This window comes from Scyliorhinus canicula, chromosome 15 (assembly GCF_902713615.1).
Source record: "Scyliorhinus canicula chromosome 15, sScyCan1.1, whole genome shotgun sequence".
Classification (NCBI taxonomy): domain Eukaryota; kingdom Metazoa; phylum Chordata; class Chondrichthyes; order Carcharhiniformes; family Scyliorhinidae; genus Scyliorhinus; species Scyliorhinus canicula.
Window position 1 is genome coordinate 31,717,512 of NC_052160.1, and position 22,018 is coordinate 31,739,529.

Here is a 22,018-nt window from a genome sequence, read left to right on the forward strand (position 1 = left end):
CGTGTGGCACCCATAACCCTGAGTAAAATTGAAGTCAGTGTGCATCAATGGGAAAACTCTCCATGTACTGGAGCCATACCTGGCAGGAAGATGGTTGTGGTTATTGTAGACCAATCATCCCAGCTCCAGGACATCACTGCAGGAGTTTCTTAGGGTGGTGTACTTGGTCCAACCATCTTCAGCTGCTTCATCAATCATCTTCCCTCCATCAAAAGTCAGAAATGGAGATGTTCACTGAGTTCAGTTTCATTTGGAACTCCTCAGATAAAGAAGCAGGCCATTCCCACATGCAGAAATACTTTAACAACGTTCAGGCTTCAGCTGATAAGTTGCAAGTAACAGTTGTGCCACACAAGTGGCAGGCAATGCCCATTTCAAACAGAAAAGATTCAACCGCCTTATCATTGTTGAATCCTTCACTATCAACATCCTGGGGTTTACCATTGACTATAAACTGAACTAGAACAGCCCTATAAATATTGGGGCTCATTGTACAGAGGCTGAGAATTCTGCAGTGAGCACCCCTCCTCCTGACTCAACAAAGCCCATCCACCAATTACAAGGCACAAATCAGGAGTGTGATAGAATGCTCTCCAATCGCCTGGGTGAGTGCATCTCCAATAACACTCAAGAAGCTTGACACCATCCAGGACAAAGCAGCTCACTTGAGGGCAGCATATCCACCACCTTAAAAATGCACCCTCTCCACTTGTAGCCCTGATTGCAGTGTGTATGATATATAAGATGCACTGCAGCAACTCACCAATGTTCTTTAGACAGCACCCTTTAAACCCGTGATTTCTACCACACAGAATAACAAGGACATCAGATGCTTGGGAACAGCACCACTTGCAAGTTTCCCTCCAAGTCACACACCAACCTGACTTGGAACAATATCACTTCCTCTTCAGTATAAATACATCAAAATTGGGGAATTCCTTTCCGAAGAGCACTCTGGTTTAACCTACACAACATGGACTGCAGCGGTTCAAGAAGATAGCTCACCACCACCTTCTCAAGGAGACTTAGGGAAGGGCAATAAATTCTGGCCTAGCCAATGATGCTTACATTCTGTGAATGAATAATTTTGAAAACCCTTTTTGCAGGAGTCAGGGTTGCTTCAGACCCACATTTCTATTGTGGAAACGCAACGTGTGATTCAATCGATAACCCAGATTATTTCTTTTTAATTGCAAAGAAAATAATTTATGGTATTGAGAATCATTATGCTATTTTTTTCTCTCTTTTATTTCAGTTAGGAAACAACTGGTAATACTCCCTGATGGCTTCCTCGGAGTTAGTTATTTCCACTATTCGGTTCTGTGCATGCTGATTGCGTTGAGCTTGTAATCTGTCACAATTCATTTCATTTTTTGGAGGTTAGAGTGTAAATCAGCCAGCATTCCTATACCTCATTACAAGTCAGGTTTCTCTGTTGAAAAGCGTGAGTGCACTGATGGAGGCTGGAGAGAGACTTACCCTGAAACATTTATTATCAGGCTTAGATAAGAATAGAAACTATAGTGAGGACCAAGGAATGTGTGCAGCACCCATGAGACCAGACCCCAGCACTCGTAATCTGTACCCTATCACCTAGACCGTAAGGAGACCGATATTAAAAAGGGAAAGGAAGCTTTGGAAGATAAAGTGCTTCACACAGCATTGTCAATAGCAGGGCTCTTATTCCAGCAACATAGCACAAGAACATTGAACCCAAATTGGGTTCAGCTGAAAGATGTAACAGCGGCACCTCACACCACATCAGAAGTCTGCAGACTTACAAGCAGTGAAAGAAGGGAACTGTCCAGGTATCAATCACCCGCTCTCTTTTCACCAGGCAACATTGAGCTTATTAATGACAAATTATGAGTGAAAGGTCCAGTAATTAATGCTGAACAAAGCTTGGCAAACTGTGCATTGCCTGTAATGTGAATAAGCCACACAAATACCTTCAGGCTCAGTGCAGCTGCCTCTAACAAAAGGTGCATTTATAGGATGCAGTGTGTGCCAGTAAAACTGCGAGTTCTTTTTGGAAGGGAAATAATAATAGCAAATAGTTTTTTTTTAAATCTCTGAAGAATAATTAGAAATAAATGATTATTTGTTGGCTGTAACACAAGGTGTGGAGAGCTGCATCTTTTAATCTGCTTTTAATGGAAGGATCATCAAGAGGATTTTAAACACTTCATGATATTAGAGTAAAGTGAATGGAGCAAAGATTCAAGAACATGGGAAACGGAACTATGGGAGTCTAAGGCATGTCACTAACACATGGAGGATGTGGCTTAGTTCATTGGATTACCCTGATATACATATTCCTTTTATCTCCTTCCCAGACTGTGAATCCTACTGCAAACCTGTGAAAGGAAACCTGAAGATCAACATGAAAAAATACTGCAAGAAAGACTATGGTAAATTACATATCATTTCACACATTGCTGCTACATGTTAGTTCGAAATAATGTTCAAATCAAGGCTTGCTCCGAGTAACATTACAACACTAACCCTGCAATTGTTCAGTGATGCATCTTGATCAGACCTAACAGTTCCCCAGTGATGAACATCAATGACAAAAATATCTTTAAACTAATGATATAATAAAGACTAATCAGGGTCATTTTTAACCAACCTTAATGAACTCCTTGAAAAAATAACAGCAAGAGTAGACAATGATAATGTAGTAGATGTAATCTATATGTCTTTTCAAAAGGCCTTCAATAAGTTACCAGACAGTAGATTCATGACTAAGATCAGAACATGTAAAATCAGGGGACAAATGTTAGAATGAAGAAAATATCAACAAGCCAACTACAAATGAAAAAATAGGGGTTAACAGTAGTTACTTCGACAGGCAAAAGATGGGAAGTTGACTTCCAATAGGATCAATGCTAGGACAACTGTTATTCATGCTTATGTAAATAAATTGGATTCATGAATAGGAAGTACAATTTTATAATTTGTGGACCACACAAAATTGGCCTGGGGTAGGAATACTTAAAGCATAGGAAGACTGCGACAAAATGCAATACCTGAGCAAAATTGCCTCATGTGGGGAAAAGCACTGAAAATTGATCTCTTAACTACCTGTTAGTAATCCTTTAACTATCTAAATTGGCTTCTCATCGCAGATGTGCAGGTTGCCTGCATCAAACCCAGCCAGCCCCTGGGAAAAGCAGACAGAAATGATCTTGTAGCCAACTAGCCCATTTGTCCCTGAATTTGCTTTCCAAACCTCTCCTCCAAATTAATCTCCAAGTTCCTTGGAATACTCTCCCCTCACCCCACCAATTTATCCATTTTGAAGCGGAGTCATTTTAGGTACCTGATGGAAATAAACTTGGAGGGATCATAGAATTTATGAATCATAGAATTTACAGTGCAGAAGGAAGCCATTCGGCCCATCGAGTCTGCACCGGCTCTTGGAACGAGCACCCTACCCAAGCCCACACCCCCACCCTATCCCCATAACCCAGTAACCCCACCCAACATTAAGGGCAATTTTGGACACTGAGAGCAATTTAGCATGGCCAATCCACCTGACCTGCACATCTTTGGACTGTGTGAGGAAACCGGAGCACCCGGAGGAAACCCACGTTCACACAGGGAGAACGTGCAGACTCCGCACAGACAGTGACCCAAGCCAGGAATCGAACCTGGGACCCTGGAGCTGTGAAGCAATTGTGCTAAGCACTATGCTACCGTGCTGCCCATAGATATGCCGATAGAGTGGGGGATTGGAACCGATAGGATTGTTCCGCAGTGAGCTGGCATGTACTTAATTGGCCTGCATGACCTTCTTCTGTGCTATAAATGACTCTCTCTCTGAAAACATGTTATTAAACTTACAGAATAATTTGCAAATGAACTTCAATACAGATAAGTATGAGCTGGGGAAAGTTGGTAGGGACAAGTAAGGAGGCCACATAGTCCTTGGATAATAAGAGTCAACATGGACACGAGGAGCAGAGGGACCTGGGCTTACAGATATAAATATTAAAAAGTGATGCAGGTTAATAAGGCTGCAAAATGCAAACAAAGCACTAGGGGCACGAATCTCTGGCCGCGTTGTGCTCTTGCTTGAACACAACGCGGCCGGAGAATGCCAGGAGAGGCCTGCAGCTAGCCTCCAGACAGGCTCCTCACCACCCGGGATTCCCCGAAATCCCACGAGACGTCGGAGTCGGAACCCGCCCCAAATGGGCAGAACCGAATGACGCTCACGGAAGTAGGTCATAAACCTACTTACGACCTACCTACGATTCCTCGGCTTCCCCAGGGAGGCTGCAGCTGGGTGTCTCCCAGCCCACCGGAGACCCAGGTTGGCCAGGGTAAGTGCAGGGTGGCTCCCTGGCCTTGCCCCTGGTACGTGGGCACCACAATCCAGCAGGAGAACTACCTGAGTGCCAGGATGGCAGTCAAGGGTGTCTGAGTGCCAGGGTAGCACTGCCAAGGGCAGGGGACAAAGGGGGCTATGCCCATGAAATGAGGGTGGAGGGGGAATTTGAAGGGTGGGGGAGTGCAGGGCAGGTAAGTATAATAACAGTAATCTTTATTATCACAAGTCGGCTTACATTAACACTGCAATGAAGTTACTGTGAAAAGCCCCTGGTCGCCACACTCTGGCGCCAGCTTGGGTACACAGAGGGAGAATTCAGAATGTCCAAATCATCTAATAGCATGTCTTTCGGGACTTGTGGGAGGAAACCAGAGCACCCGGAGGAAACCCACGCAGACATAGGGAGAACGTGCAGACTCCGCACAGACAGTGACCCAAGTCGTGAATTGAAGCTGGGACCCTGGCGCTGTGAAGCCATAATGCTACCAACTATGCTACCATGCTGCCCTAAGTAGCACTATGCTACTGTGCTGGTGTCATAGAGGTTGGCTGGGTGATGGGGAGGGGGGGGGGTACTAGAAGGAAGGGGGTACTGTAAGGGGGCTTAGCGGGTGGGGGGGGGGGGTGGTGGCTGAAGGGGGGGGGACCCTGAGGGACCCCATTGTGTGGTGTCCTCACTTGGGGTGTGTGGGGTAATGTCCATGTGTGTGGAGGGTGATATTGCCCATGGGTGGGGGACCTGGTATGAAACTGGCCCTGTCGGGCAGCACGGTAGCATAGTGGTTAGCACTGTGGCTTTACAGCGCCAGGGTCCCAGGTTCAATTTCCTGCTGGGTCACTGTGCGGAGTCTGCACGTTCTCCCCGTGTCTGCGTGTGTTCCTCCGGGTGCTCCGGTTTCCTTCCACTGTCCAAAGACGTGCAGGTTAGGTGGATTGACCATGATAAATTGCCCTTAGTGTCCAAAAAGGTTCGGAGTTGTTATTGGGTTAGGAGAGTGGGTGGAAGTGAGAGCTTAGGTGGATCGGTGCAGACTTAAAGGGCCGAATGGCATCCTTCTGCACTGTATGTTCTATGTTCTATGTCTGTTGAATTATCGTTCCTGAGACCCACTTGGTGTCATCACTGAAGATTTGAATGTAAACTGCTGTCACCTTATCCGAACTGTCTGGTCTGCATCCGCCTGTCTAGGCAACGCCCCTGCTGCTCCTGTCCATGGCGTATTTTCCCACCAATGTCTGGGAACATGAGGCTGAGAAAGATCCGGAGTCTTCAGTCCATTAAAAGTTCTGCCAGTGCTACACTGGTCACGGCAGGTGGATGGTATGGTAACAAAATAAAAATTGGGCCAGACGTGTACCGAGAGACCTAGAGGTCTGCTTCTTCAAGCGTCTTTTAAAAGTTTGCACTGCCCTTTCAACCAGCCCGTTCAAGGCTGTACTGTGCAGGGCGGTGCCGCACCCCATTTAGAAACATAGAAAAAATAGGAGCTGGAGGAGGCCATTTGGCCCTTCATGGCTGATCATCCAACTCAATAGCCTAATCCCACTTTCCGCCATATCCTTTAATCCCCTTTGCCCTCAGTGCCAAATCTAAATGTTCCTTGAAACCATATAATGTTTTGGATTCAACTACTTCCTGTGTTAATGAATTTCACAAGCTTACCACTCTCTGGGTGAAGACATTTCTCCTTATCTCTGTCCTAAATGGTCTAACCCATATCCTCAGACCGTGACTCCTGGCTTTGGACTCACCCACCATTGGGAACATCTTTCCTGCATCTACCTTGTCCAATCCGTTAGAATTTGATAGGTTTCTGTGAGATCCCCCCTCATTCTTCTGAACTCCAGCGATGCAATCCTTTTAAAAAAAATTTAGTGCACCCAATTAATTTCTTCCAATTAAAGGGCAATTTAGCGTGGCCAGTCTACTTAACCTGCACATCTTTTGGGTTGTGATGGCGAAACCCACGCAAACAGGGGGAGAATGTGCAAACTCCATACGGACAGTGACCCAGAGTTGGGATTGAACCTGGGACCTCGGCGCTGTGAGGCAGCAATGCTAACCACTTCTCCACCATGCTGCCCTGTGAATGCAATCCTTACCGATTCAATCTCTCTTCGTACATCGGTCCTGCCATCCCAGGAATCAGTCTTTGCTGCACTCCCACTATAACAAGAACATCCTTCCTGAGATAAGGAGACCACAACTGCACACAATATTCCTGGTGTGGCCTTACTAAGGCCCTGTATAATTGCAACAAGACATCCCTGCTCCTGTACTCGAATCCTCTCGGAATGAAGGCCAGCATACTATTTGCCTTCTTAACTGCATGCACCTGCATGCTTACCTTCAGTGATTGGTGTACGAGGACACCCAGGTCTTGTTGCAAGTTCCCCACTCCTAATTTATGGCCATTCAGATAATAGTTTGCCGTCTTGTTTTTGCTACCAAAGTGGATGACCTTGCATTTATCCAAATTATACAGCATCTGCCACTCATTTGCCCACTCACTCAACTTTTCCAAATCACACTGAAGAACCTCTGCATCATCCTAACAGCTCACCCTCCTACGCACTTGGTGTCATCTGCACATTTGGAGATATGACATTTTGTTCCCTCATCTAAATCATTAATATATATTGTGAATAGCTGGGGTACGAGCACCGATCCCTGCGGTACCCCACTAATCACTGCCTGCCAATTTGAAAAAGACCTGTTAATTCCTGCTCTTTGTTTCCTGTCTCCCAGTTTTCTATTCACCTCAATACATTACCCCCAATCCCAAGAATTTTAATTTTACATGCTAATCTTTTATGTGGGATTTTGTCAAAAGCCTTCTGAAAGTCCAAATACACTACATCCACTGGCTCCCCTTCGTCAATTCTACCAGTTACATTCTCGAAGAATTCTAATACATTTGTCAAGCATGATTGCCCCATCATAAATCCATGCTGACTCTGTCCGATCCTGCCACTGTTTTCTAAGTGCACTGCTTTATAATCTTTGATAATGGATTCAAGAATGTTCCCCACTGCTGATGTCAAGTATATTGGTCTATAATTCCATGCTTTCTCTCAACCTTCCTTTTTAAATAGTGGAGTTATATTAGCCACCCTCCAATTTGCAGGAACTGTTCCGCAGTCTATTGAATCCTGGAAGATGACCACCAATGCATCCATTATTTCTAGATCCACCTCCTTCAGTACCCTGGGATGTAGATTATCAGGCCCTGGGGATTTATCAGCCTTCAATCCCATCAATTTCCCCAACACCATTTCTCTACTGATATCGATCACTTCAGTTCCTTTCTCATAAAACCCTGCATTCCTTAACATTTCTGGTATCTTATTTGTGTCCTCATTTGTGAAGACAGAACCAAAGCACGTGTTTAGTTGCTCAGCCATTTCTTCGGCCCCTATAATACATTCCCCTGTTTCTGACTGTAAGGGACCATATTTGTCTTCATGAAACCCCCAAACTCTTCACTAGTAAAAGGCATGCCGTTGTCGGTGACCAATATCACTGGGATACGTCTGTACTAAATGAGAGTCTCAGTTTTTGAATCGTCACCTTCGGATTAGTGGATAACATCCTGTGGACCTCTAGCCACTTTGAATGAGCATCCACAATAATCAGAAACATGGAGCCCTGGAAGGGACTGGCAAAATCGGTATGAAGCAGCACCCAAGGCCATCCTGGCCATTCTGATGGGTGAATAGGTGCGACAGGTGGGAACTTCTGCTTTTCTTGGCAAACACCACACTGATGTGCGAGTCGGTTATCTACACATCCAGGCCTGGCTACCAGTCATAACTACGGGTGAGCATTACATTTTTGATACACCCGGATGCAAATCTCGCAATTGAAGTCCTGACCCTTGTGTGGGACCACAACCTGAGTTCCCTAGAGAAGGATTCTATCTTCGACTCTGAATTCCGCTATCCTGGTCAAAAAAACCCTTGACCTGTTGGGTAGTTTCTGATGTTGAAACCCGTAAAGCACGCTATGGCGGACCTTGGACAATAAATGATCTGTTTGCATCCACTCACGTATTTGGGCCTCTGTGACTGACAACAGATCCATGAAGTTCAGTGTGGCTACAACTTTGTCAGCTCTGGAAGTGGGGGGGAGAGTTTGGGGCTTGTGTCGGCAGCGGAAGCCTACTCAATGCATCTGCCTTCGCGATCTGAGTGCGTGGACGATGCTCAAACATATATTCATATTCCATCAATAAGAGGGCCCATCTCTGGGTCCAGGCCAACGCTATACATGGGATAGCCTTGTCCTCCTTGAAGATTCCCAGCACTGGTTTGTGGTCCATCAGTATCGTAAAATGGCATCCATACACGTACTGTTGGAACTTTTTGATTGTGAAAATTACGGCCACTCCTGTTTCAATATGTGCATGGTTTTATTCTGTCTTGGCCAGTGTTCTGAAGTTGAATGCAATTGGCCGTTCTCTACTGTCATCCATGCAGTGTGATAATACAGCGGCAATGCCATATGGTGAGGCATCGTATGTAACTACCAGCGGTTCGGCAAGAACGAAGTGTGTTAGTAGGCCGGATGAAGTCAATTGCCATTTTACTTGAGCAACCTGTGGTGCTCTCTACGCTAATTCCGGGGGGTGGTTTTTCAGTAGGAAGTGCATGGGAGGTAATAAGGTTGCGGGTCCAAGAAAGAAGTTTCCATAATAATTCAGAAACGAGCGCAGCTCAGTAGTGTTTTCCAGTGTGGGTCCTGTTAAATTGCTCGCACCTTCTCTTCCATAGGTGTAGTCCATCCCGGTCTACGCGGTACCCCAGGTAAATGATCTCCGTGACGTGGAAGATGCACTTCTCTTGTTTGAGGCGGACACTCATCTCTGAACAGCAGCGGAGAACTTAGACCAATTTGCTCAAATGTTCTCGTTCCATTATACTCCTGACCAATATGTCATCCACATTAACCGGCATACGTGTCAGCCCCCATATTGTCTGGACTCAGGGCTTAATTCCAATTGGAGATATGTGTGGCTCATATCAAGCTTTGTAAACAAATGACCTGCAGTCAATTTCACATACAAATCTTTGATTCGCAGCATCAGATACTTGTTCAATCGGAGAAGTGGTGGTGTAGTGGTATTGTCACTGGACTAGTAATCCACAGACTCAAGATAATGATCTGGGGACCTGGCTTCAAATCCCATCATGGCATGTGGTAGAATTTAAACTCAAAATATCTTGAATTAAAAGTCTAATGATGACCATGAAACCATTGTCGATTGTCGTAAAAACTCATCTGGTTTATTAATGTCCTTTAGAGAAGTAAATCTGCCATCCTTACTTGGTCTGGCCTACACGTGACTCCAGGCCCACAGCAATGTGGTTGACTCTGAAATGCCCTCTGAAATGGCCTAGCAAGCCACTCACTTGCATTCAACCACCAAGAAAACACAAAAAAGAAATAAAACCATAAGGACCACCCAGCATTGACGCAGGCACCGAAATGACAACAGCAAACCCAGCCCGGAAGACCCTGCAATGTCCTCCTTACTAACATATGGGGGCTTGTGCCAAAGTTGGGAGAGCTGTCACACAGATTAGTCAAGCAACAGCCTGACATAGTCATATTCACAGAATTACATCTTACAAACAATGTCCCAGACATCACTGTCACCATTCCTGGGTATGTCTTGTCTCACCAGCAGGAGAGATCTAGCAGAGGTTGTGGCACAGTGGTATACAAACAGAAGGGAGTTCCCCTGGGAGTCCTCAACATTGACTCTGGACCCCATTAAGTCTCATGGCTTTAGGTGAAGCATGAGCAAGGAAACCTGCTGGTTACCGTGTACCGGCCACCATCAGCTGATGAATCAGTACTCCCCCATGTTGAACACCACTTGGAGGAAGCATTGAGGGTGGCGAGGGCGCAGAATATGCTCTGGGTGGAGGACTTCAATAACCATCAGCAAGAATGGCTTGGTTATACCACCGCAGACCAAGCTGGCCGGGTGCTAAATGACATAGCTGCTAGACTGGGACTGCAGCAGGAGGTGAGGGAACCAACAAGAGGGAAAAACATACTTGACCTCATCCTCACTAACCTGCCAGCTGCGGGTGTATCTGTCCATGATAGTATCAGTTGAAGTGACCACCGCACAGTACTTGTGGAGACAAAGTCCCATCTTCACATTGAGGATACCCTCCATCTTGTTGTGTGGCACTGCCACCGTGCTAATTGGGAGAGATTTTGAACAGATCTAACAATTCAAGATTGGGCATCCTTGAGGCACTGTGGACCATCATCAATGGCAGAATTGTATTCAACCGCAATTCTACAATCTCATATCCTGGCATATCCCCCACTCTAACATTATCACCAAGCCAGGGGATCAACCCTGGTTCAACGAAGAGTGCAGGAGAGCATGCCAGGAGCAACACCAGGCGAACCTAAAAATGAGGCGTTGACCTGGTGAAGCTACAACACAGGACTACTTGTGTGCCGAACAGCATAAGCAGGAAGTAATATACAGTACTAAGTGATTCCACAACTAATGCATCAGAACTAAGCTCTGGAATCCTGCCACATCCAGCCGTGAATGGTGGTGCATAATTAAACAACTTACTGGAGGAGGAGCCTCTACAAATATCCCCATCCTCAGAAAACTGAGGCATTCACAACAATCTTCAGCCGAGTGCCGAGTGAAAGATCCATCTTGGTCTCCTCCAGAGGTCCCCATCATCACTGATGTCAGTCTTAAACCAATACGATTCACTCCACATGATATCAAGAAATGGCTGAAGGCACTTGATACTGCAAAGGCTATGAGACCTGACAATAATGCTGAAGAATTGTGTTTCTTAGGCAGCATGGTGGCACAGTGGTTAGCGCTGCTGCCTCACGGTGCCGTGGTCCCAGGTTCAATCCCGGCTCTGGGTCACTGTCCTTGTGGAGTTTGTATATTCCCCCCGTGTTTGCGTGGGTTTCGCTCCCACAGCCCAATGATGTTCGGGTAGGTGGATTGACCACACTAGAACATAGAACATAGAACAGTACAGCACAGAACAGGCCCTTCGGCCCTCAATGTTGTGCCGAGCCATGATCACCCTACTCAAACCCACGTATCCACCCTATACCCGTAACCCAACAACCCCCCCCACCCCCATTAACCTTACTTGGTTTTTTTTAGGACACTACGGGCAATTTTTTAGCATGGCCAATCCACCTAACCCGCACATCTTTGGACTGTGGGAGGAAACCGGAGCACCCGGAGGAAACCCACGCACACACGGGGAGAACGTGCAGACTCAACACAGACAGTGACCCAGCCGGGAATCGAACCTGGGACCCTGGAGCTGTGAAGCATTTATGCTAACCACCATGCTACCCTGCTGGCCCATGCTACCCTGCTGCCCCTTAAATTGCCCTTAATTGGAAAAAATGAATTGGGTACTCCAAATTTATATTAAAAAAAAGAATTGTGTTTCAGAACTTGCCGCACCCCGAGCCAAGCTGTTCCAGTACAGTTACAGCATTAACATCTTCCCGGCAAAATGGAAAATGATCCAGGTGTGTCCTGTACACAAGAAATAGGACAAATCCAACCCAGCCAATTACCACCCTATCAGTCCACTCTCCATCATCAGCAAAGTGATGGAAGGAGTCATCAACAGTACTGTCATGCAGTACTTACTCACCAATAACCTGCTCACGGACGTTCAGTTTGGTTCCACCAGAATCACTCAGCTCCTGACCTCATTATAGCATTGGTTCATACATGGACAAAAGAGCTGAATGCCAGAGGTGAGGTGAGAGTGACTGCCCTTGACTTCAAGTCAGCATTTGACTCAGTATGGCACCAAGGAGCCTGGACTAAACTGGAGTCAATGGGAATCAGGGGGAAAACTCTCTGCTGGTTGGAGTCATACCTGGCACAAAGGAAGATGGTTGTGATGGTTGGAGGTCAATCATCTCAGCTCCTGGAAATCACTGCAAGAGTTCCTCAGGATAGTATCCTAGGCCCAACCATTTTCAGCTGCTTCATCAATGATCTCCCTGATGCACAATCAATGACTACTGTAGCGAGGTTGTAGTACAACTGAAGGCTTTAATAAGCTAAATGTTTCCCCCAGCAGCTCAGGTACAGAAAGCAAGCTGCTGGGGCGGCATGGGCTCTTATACCCCGCCTTGCAGGACAGAGCTACCATACAGGCTCGACCAATAGCAAACATAAATTATCTACCAATGGTGTTCCAGCATTACTAGGTACCGTAATACCTCTACACAGACTACCACATTCACTCCCTGTTAAAAAAAAGAGTCTGGAGGGGGTGGTGGCTTGGTATTACAACATGGTAACGTGGTAGAAGTTATGGTTATGGAGGTACCGTAATGCCTCCGTACAGTGTTTTGCCTTATTATCGTAACTATTTACAATTTTACAATTTTACAATTTTACAATTAACTATATACATGTTAAAATGAAGCAATCAGTCGATTGGGGGCCCTGGTCGTCCTCTGTGATTGTCGAAGCTTCGGTGGTGATGCCGGTGGAGGTTTTGGTGTCTGTGACTCCGGGAGCGTAGTTTCGATCTCTGTGGCAGCTTCAACACCCCTAGATGGCGCTGGTGGGGGAGCTGATTGACCTGGGAATGGAGCATCTGCGTGGTGCGCCGGTGGGCGGGGGGGCCTAGACGGGGCCGGTGGAAGAACTGATCCTCCTGGGTAGGGGGCAGCTGTAAGGTGCACCGGTGGGATGGTGGGTGGGACTGGTGGCGGGGTGTGCGCGGGGATCCAGCGGGCGCCAGATCTCATAGGGAGACCGTGTCTTGTCGGCTGTCAGGGTACACCACATAGGCGGACTGGGGGTTAGCGTGGAGAAGGTGCACCCTCTCGACCAACGGGTCCGACTTGTGCGCCCGCATGTGTTTTCGGAGCAGGATGGTTCCGAGGGCTGCCAGCCAGGTTGGGAGCGAGGTCCCAGTGGAGGACTTCCCGGGGAAAACAAGGAGACGTTCATGAGGTGTTTGGTTGGTCATGGTGCAGAGCAGGAACCGGATGGAGTGGAGGGCATCCGGGAGGACTTCCTGCCAGCAGGAGACTGGGAGATTTCTAGACCATAGGGCCAGTAGGACGGTCTTTTAGACCATTCCGTTCTCCCTTTCTACCTGTCCGTTACCCCAGGGGTTGTAACTGGTCGTCCTGCTCGAGGCAATGCCCCTGCTGAGCAGGAATTGACGCAGTTCGTCACTCATGAAGGAGGACCCCCTATCACTATGTATGTAAGCAGGGAACCCGAACAGTGTAAAGATGCTATTGAGGGCTTTGCTGACAGTGGTTGCGGTCATGTCGGGGCAGGGGATGGCGAATGGGAGTCGGGAGTACTCGTCAATCACGTTCAGGAAGTACGTGTTGCGGTCGGTGGAGGGGAGGAGACCTTTGAAGTCCATGCTGAGGCATTAAAAGGGACGGGAAGCCTTTATCAGGTGCACTTTCTCTGGTCGGTAGAAGTGCGGCTTGTACTCCGCGCAGATTTGGCAATTCCTGGTGGCTGTCCTGACCTCCTCGATGGAGTAGGGCAGGTTGCGGGTCTTGACAAAATGGAAGAAGCGAGTGACTCCCCGGGTGGCAGAGGTCCTCGTGGAGGGCTTGGAGACAGTCCACTTGTGCGTTGGCACATGTGCCATGGGACAGGGCATCAGGAGGCTCGTTTAGCTTCCCGGGACGATACAAGATCTCGTAGTTATAGGTGGAGAGTTCGATCCTCCACCGCAAGATCTTATCATTTTTTATCTTGCCCCGCTGTGCATTATCGAACATGAAGGCGACCGACCGTTGGTCAGTGAGGAGAGTGCCGGCCAGGTAATGCCTCCAATGTCGCACAGCTTGTACTATGGCCTGGGCCTCCTTTTCGACTGAGGAATGGCGGATTTCGGAAGCATGGAGGGTACGTGAGAAGAAGGGCAGGGGTCTGGTTGAGGTTTGGTGGAGGGTGGCCGCCAGAGCTACGTCGGATGCATTGCTCTCAACCTGGAAGAGGCGGGACTCGTCGATGGCGTGCATTGTGGCCTTTGCAATATCTGCTTTGATGCGGCTGAAGGCCTGGCGGGCCTCTATCGACAGGGGAAAGACTGTGTATTGGATCAGAGGAAGGGTCTTGTCTGCATAGTTGGGGACCCACTGGGCGCAGTAAGAAATAAAACCTAGGCAGCGCTTCAGGGCCTTGGAGTGAGGGAGGGGAAACTCCATAAGGGGGCGAATGCGTTCAGGGTCAGGGCCTATAACTCCATTTTGCACTACATAGCCGAGGATGGCTAGGCGGTCGGTGCTAAACACGCATTTACCCTTGTTATACGTAAGGTTAAGGATTTTCGCGGTCTGGAGGAATTTTCGGAGGTTGGTGTCGTGGTCCTGCTGGTCGTGGCCGCAGATGGTGACATTATCGAGATACGGGAATGTTGCCCGTAAACCGTATCGGTCCACCATTCGGTCCATCTCTCGCTGGAAGACTGAGACCCCGTTAGTGACACCAAAAGGAACACTTAAAAAGTGGTAGAGCCGCCCATCTGCCTCAAAGGCAGTGCACTTGCGGTCACTCGTGCGGATGGGGAGCTGGTGGTAGGCGGACTTGAGGTCCACCGTGGAGAAGACCTTGTATTGCGCGATCAAGTTTACCAGGTCGGATATGCGGGGGAGAGGGTACGCGTCCAGCTGCGTAAACCTGTTGATTGTCTGACTGTAGTCGATAACCAACCTATTCTTCTCCCCGGTCTTTACCACCACTACTTGAGCTCTCCAGGGACTGTTGCTAGCTTCAATGACTCCTTCCCTCAGTAGCCATTGGACCTCTGACCTAATAAAGATCCGATCCTGGACACTGTACCGTCTGCTCCTGGTGATGACGGGTTTGCAATCCGAGGTGAGGTTCGCAAATAGGGAAGGGGGATCGACCTTGAGGGTCGCGAGGCAACAGTGAGAGGGGGTATAGGGCCGCCGAATTTGAAAGTTAGACTTTTGTGGTAGTATGACTAGGGGTATTACGGTACCTTAGAAGTGAGCTACTATTGGTGCAGAGGACTCGCTGCCCATTGGCCCGGGTAAGTCATGTGCCTCTCAGCCGATTGGCTGAGAAGTAGGTAGCTCCGCCTACAAGGCTGGATATAAGAACCCGTGCTTCCCGGCAGTCGGCCATTCTACTGCCGGGTACAAATCTTGTGCATTAAAGCCTTTTGTTTGGATCTCATCTTCGTCTCGTGTCCAATTGATGGTGTATCAATTTTGGAGGTTGCACTGGAAGTCTAACCCTAGGAGTGTGGCTGCGCAGAGGTGGGGAAGGACGTAGAGTTGGTAATTTTTGAACTCCCTTCCCTGGACCGTGAGATTTGCTACACAGAACCCCTTTATCTCTACTGAGTGGGAACCAGAGGCCAGGGAGATTTTTTGATTAACAGGATGGACGGGGAGAGAACAGCGCCTTACCGTGTCGGGGTGTATGAACCTCTCCGTGCTCCTAGAGTCGATTAAGCAGGACGTCGCGTGTCCGTTGATTAGCACTGTTGTAGTAGCAGTTGAGAGTGTTCGAGGCCGAGACTGGTCCAGGGTCACCGAGGCTAATCGTGGCAGCAGCTGGGTGTTCTCGTCGGGCAGTGTGTGGTCATCTGCACTGAGGGCCTGGGAGTCCATCCAAGATGGCAGCGCCCACTGGTCGCACGTAGCTGTGGGTGCACAAAATGGCGGCGCCCATCCATCGCACGCGCCTTCCGCGGAACAAGATGGCGGCGCCCGGAGGCCACACGTGGCCCTGGAGGAGGAAGGTGGCGGCGTTCGCTGGCCGCACGGGGCCCTTGGAGAGGGATGTAGTGGCGGTCCGCATTCGCTTCCGGAGACCGCAGCGACCGCCCGGGCCTGGCATACCGCCACGAAATGGCTCTTTTTGCCGCACCCTTTACAGGTGGACGAACGGACTGGGCAGCACTGACGGGGGTGTTTGGCCTGCCCGCAAAAATAGCAGCGGGGCCCCCCAGGGTTGCTGGGCCGTCTTGCAGCGCAAGCTTGTGGGGCATCGCCTCGGAGTCGGCTGCAGAGCGATTCCACGCTGCCCAGGGGGCTGCCGCGCGGTCGGGGTTGTAGGCGCGGGCGTCTCGGGAGGCCACATCCAGGGAGCCAGAAAAGGGCCGTGCCTCCTTGAGGCCTAGAGTTTCTTTCTCCAGCAAACGCTGGCGGATTTGAGAGGACAGCATACCCGCAACGAAAGCGTCCCGAATCAACAGTTCAGTGTGGTCGTTTGCTGAAACTTGCGAGCAGCTGCAGTTTCTCCCTAACACTAGAGCGCACGGTAGAATTCTTCTAGTGACTCACCAGGAATTTGTCGCCTCGTTGCTAGTAGATGCCGGGCGTAGACCTGATTCACAGGGCGAATCTAATGTCCTTTCCATCACGGCATCAAAGTCATCCGCGTCCTCGATGAGGGTGTAGACTTCTGGGCTCACCCTCGAGTTCAGGATCTGCAGTTTCTGTTCTCTTGTGGGTGTGTTTTCTGCCATTCCGAGGTAGCCATTGAAGCACGCTAGCCAATGCTTGAAAGTTGCCGCCGAGTTTACTGCGTGGGTGCTGAGTTGCAGACACTCCGGCTTGATTCGGAGCTCCATTCTTTAAATCTAGCTTATTAAATTGATGCACAATCAATGACTACTAAAGCGAAGTTGTAGTACAACTGAAGGCTTTTATAAGCTAGATGTTTCCCCCAGCAGCTCAGGTACAGAAATGAAGCTGCTGGGGCGGCACGGGCTCTTATACCCCGCCTTGCAGGGTGGAGCTACCATACAGGCTCAACCAATAGCAAGCATACATTATCTACCAATGGTGTTCCAGCATTACTAGGTACTGTAATACCTCTACACAGACTACCACACTCCCCACCTACGGTCAGAAGTGGGGATGTTTGCGGATGACTGTACAATGTTAAGCACCATTGCAACTCCTCAGATAATGAATTGCCAAAATTCAGCATGACCTGGACAATATCCAGGCTTGGTATGACAAGTGGCAAGTTACATTTGTGCCACACAAGTGCCAGGCAATGACCATATCCTACAAGTGATGATCTAATCATCACCCCTTGACATTCAATGATATTATCATCGCTGAATCCCACACAATTAACATCCTGGGGGTTATCATTGATCAGAAACTGAATTGGACTAGTCATATTAATACTGTGGCTACCAGGGCAGGTCAAAGGCTAGGAATCCTACAGCGAGTAACTCATCTCCTGGCCCCCCAAAGCCTGTCCACCATCTACAAGGCACAGGTCAGGAGTGTAATGGAATACTCTCCACTTGGCTGGATAAGTGCAGCTCCAACAAATTCCAGAAGCTCAACAGGACAAAACAGCCCGCTTGATTGTTCCCCCTTCCACAAACATTTAAACCCTCCACCACCGATGAACAGTGGCAGCCATGTGTACCATCTACAAGATGCACTGCAGTAACTCCCCAAGGTTCCTTAGACAGCCCCTTCCAAACCCACGACTACTACCATCTGGAGGACAAGAGAAAGAACCTTCAAGTCACTCACCATCCTGACTTGGAAATACATCATCGTTTATTCACTGTCGTTGGGGCAAAATCCTGGAACTCCCTCCCTAACAGCACAGTAGGTGTACCTACACCCCAGAGACTGCAGCCGTTCAAATAGGCAGCTCACCATCAACTTCTGAAGGGCAATTAGGGATGGACAATAAATGCTGGCCTAACCATCGATGCCCACATCCCCTAATTCAATTTTTTTAAAATCGGAAGGCCCTATTCACTGTCAATTTATAGTTGCCGCAAAGTTGAACAATTTTGTCCAGTTTAAGGCTGGGGATGACCGGTGTTGCCCAATCAGTGAATCTTACTGGCCAAATGATCCTGAGGCCCTCTAGTCAGCTTATTTCTGCCTCAACCTTCACCAGTAGCACATAGGGGACTGTGTGGACCCTAAAATATTTAGGCTTTGCTTCAAGGTCTACATGCAGTTTAGCCATGGCACCCTTGATATTTTCCAAACTGGTTTGGAAAACTTGGAGGTACCTCCCCAACACCTTGTAGAGGCCTCAGGTGCCCATCTGAAAAGTCTGCTGCCAAAGTAGGTGAAGTCATTGCAGCCAATCACGGCCTAACAAACTAGGGCCTCAATGAATGACCACAGGACTGTTTCCCTTTTCTTTACTCAATGAGTCTCTATACAACCCTTTGTTTTGTACCACATTAACCCCTACCTACCTTTTCTACTCTAGAGTCTGCATCCAATTCCTCTTGTCTGCAACCTGATCCAACATCATCCTTTCTGTGTCTGTCTTCTATTGTTCCATGTCCGGCTCCAGTTTCCCCACCTCCAAACTTCCTTCTGCCTACCATTGAATCGCCCCTCCGACACTACAAGCTCCCTTCACTATCTCTGTCATCTCCCCACCCTGGTTGTAATGATATGCATAAACAAGTGTATGTGTAAATATGTGTAGCCTCCGACCAGTAGGTGGCACGCAAGTAATTACATGTGACACTGTAGCCTGGTGGGAGTCTAGAGGAGAAATTATCATGGTTAGTCGTGTTTGTATTAGTTCCATTAGCATTAGTTTCCTGCCCACAGTTCATTATACTAAAATAAAATTAAATAGTCTTGAACGAGATTTTCTTTAGTCTGCCAACTCAATAATTATCTCTGTATAAGAACATAACACTGGTCTCTATGCCAGTCTCTGTTTTGGAGTGCAGCCCTGCCTAATAAGTATAGCAGATTTGGTGAGCAAACCAGCTCAACACCCAAGGCAGCCACTGTGAACAGACCAACTCAACACCTGAGGCAGCCATGGTGAGCAAATCAGCTCAACACCCAAGGCAGCCATGGTGAATAGCCCAACTTTAGACCCCCACCAGTAACGACCAACACAGGCATCGCTGAGGAGCCAAAGCAGCGCTGTTGCAGGTAGGCTTTGAATGTTGCACTCACCTCGAAGTCACAAGTGAAATGAGCATGGATGGCTGCTTACCACTTAAATTTGTTCGTGATTTAGAGCAGTCTAATATCCTATTGGCATGGTACATAATTGGGAGGAGGAACGTGATTCCGGTGAGTTGCTTTTATAAAGTGTATTTATGACAAGGTAATGCATGCAAATGGCACTCCTAACATAGATCGACGGGAAAGCCGACCTGCCATCATCTAGACCTGAAAACAGTGAGGGAAAAATTCCAACTAGTTTTTCTGCTGGCAGGAATCCAACTTTTTGTTTCTCCGAATGTTCCACTCCGGTCCGACACAAAACCTGCCTATGACGGGATTGGAAAATTTAATCCTACATCTACTTGTTTCCTTGTATCCACCATGTTCGTTATCTCCTCTAATAAATTTGTCAAATACAGTTTCCCTTTCATAAAGACATGTTGCTTCTCTTTAATTGTATTATGATTTTCTAAATATCCAGATACTAATTCCTTAATAGTGGAATCCCACATTTTCCCAATGACAGGTGTAAGGCTAACTATAGCCCATAGAAACCTATAGTTTCCTGTTTTTGTTTCCTTGCTTTCTTCAATAGTGGTGTTACATTTGCAGCTTTTCAACCTGGGTCCTTTCCACAATCTAGGGAATTTTGGCACATCACAACCATTGCATCCACTGTCTGTGTAGCCACTTCTTTTCAGTAAGAAGTCTTACATCACCAGGTTGAAGTCCAACAGGTTTGTTTGGAGTCACTAGCTTTCGCAGCGCAGCTCCTTCATCTTTTAAGACATGAGGATGCAGGTTATCAGGTCCATGGGATTCATTAGATTTTAGTCCCCATTAGTTCTCCAAGTACTTTTTTTTGGTGGCGGTGATTGTTTTAAGATCTTCCAATCTCCATGCCAACCGACACCCTCCTACTTTTGCCTTAATTTTCTGCTATTATAGGGATCCTTATATGGTCTTTTACTGTGAAGAAAGACTTTTCAAATTACTTATTTAAAGTCTCTGCTATTTCCTTGATTTCCATGATTTTGAAGCGTGTAGATGAGCATAGACTGTTGTGTCAATATGTAAAAATTCTTAAAGGTGGCAGGGCAAGTTGATAATGTGGCCAAAATGCATTGATGTCATGCAGGTTTATAAATTGAATAGAATATAAAAGCAAAGACAACATGCTAGAACTTTATAAATTACTGGTTAGGCCATCGATAGAGCATTGTGAACAATCCAGGAAAAAGCAGCCCACTTGATTAGCATCCCATCCACCACCTTAAAACATCCACACCCACCACCACTGCGCACAGTGTGTATCATCTGCAAGATACACTGCAGCAACTCACCAAGGCTCCTTCGATAGCACCTTCCAAACCCATGATCTCTACCACCTAGGGGAGGAGATGCATAGAACACTACATCCTGCAGGTTCCCCTCCAAGCCATACACCATCCTGACTTGGAACGATATCGTTGTTCTTTCACTGTCATTGGGTGAAAATCCTAGCACTCCCTCCCAAACAACACTGTGGGTGTAATGACATCACATGGACTGCAGAGGTTTAAAAAGGTGGCTCACCACCATTTCGCAAGGGCAATTCGGGTTCGGTGCTAAATGCTGGCATAGCCACTGATGCCCACACCCTGTGATAGAATAAAATAATTCTGGGTACCGCACGTAAGATGTTGCAGTCTTAGAAACAGTACAGGGGGACTTAACAGGGTGTCCCCAGAGATTTCAGTTATAAAGAGATGTTGAAAACGATGAAGAGAGGTTTTGATAGAGTAAATAGAGAAAAAATATTCCCTCTGGCAAGTGGGTCAATATCAGAGTTTTAAGATTCAAAATCATTAAAAAAGATATAGAAGAGAAATTTTTTTTTCAGTTGTTGAGGCTGGTGTGCTGGACCAGAAAAAGTGGTGAAAGCTAATTTCATAATTGGAGCTGCATTGGCACTTGAGGATGAGGGCGAAAGACAAAATGCTGGCGTGTGGGACCAAGAGTCAGCATAGGCCAATCATGATAGGCTAAATGTTCTCTTTCTGTGATACAAATTTCTATGATTTGGATCTGAGAAGTTATAACTGTTGAGAAAGACTCAACAGGTTGGGGCTCTCTCTTCGAAAGAAAAGAGGTGATGTGATAGACGTTGGACAACTAAGACTGTAGAGAGGACTTTAAACTAATTAGTGAGGCTGAGGGAAGCATCAGGTGAGGGGAATTTTCGAAAGTGAAAGGACACTAATTCAGGATAGCAATATGGGTAATGATAACCATAGGAACATAGAAAATAGGAGGTGGAGTAGGTCATTCTGCCCTTCGAGCCATGATCATGGTTGATTTTCTATCTCAACGCCATGCTCCCGTGCTCTCCCCATACGTCGTGAACCTTTTCAAGTCTAGAACAGGAAGAGACAGAGCATACTAACATTTCAGGGGGGCACGGTAGTATAGTGGTTAGCACAATTGCTTTGCAGCTCCAGGGTCCCAGGTTCAATTCCCGGCTTGCTCACTGTCTGTGCAGAGTTTGCACTTTCTCCCCGTGTGTGCGTTGCTTTCCTCCGGGTGCTCCGCTTTCCTCCCACAGTCTAAAAATGTGCAGGTTAGGTGGATTTGCCATGCTAAATTGCCCTTAGTGTCCAAAAAGGTTGGGTGGGGTTACTGGGTTACAGGGATTGGGTGGGGGTGTGCGCTTAGGTAGGGTGCTCTTTCCAAGG

At 47.5% G+C, this 22,018-nt stretch overlaps 1 protein-coding gene across 1 annotated transcript in view; it reads left to right on the forward strand.

Annotated features, from left to right (window-relative positions):
* LOC119978502 (netrin-3-like) overlaps nucleotides 1–22,018 on the forward strand; it is a 378,885-nt gene that overhangs the window by 352,039 nt on the left and 4,828 nt on the right. The window contains exon 6 of the mRNA XM_038820177.1: nucleotides 2,337–2,411. Coding sequence (XP_038676105.1) covers nucleotides 2,337–2,411 — 75 coding nt within the window. The remainder of the gene's footprint in view (nucleotides 1–2,336; nucleotides 2,412–22,018) is intronic.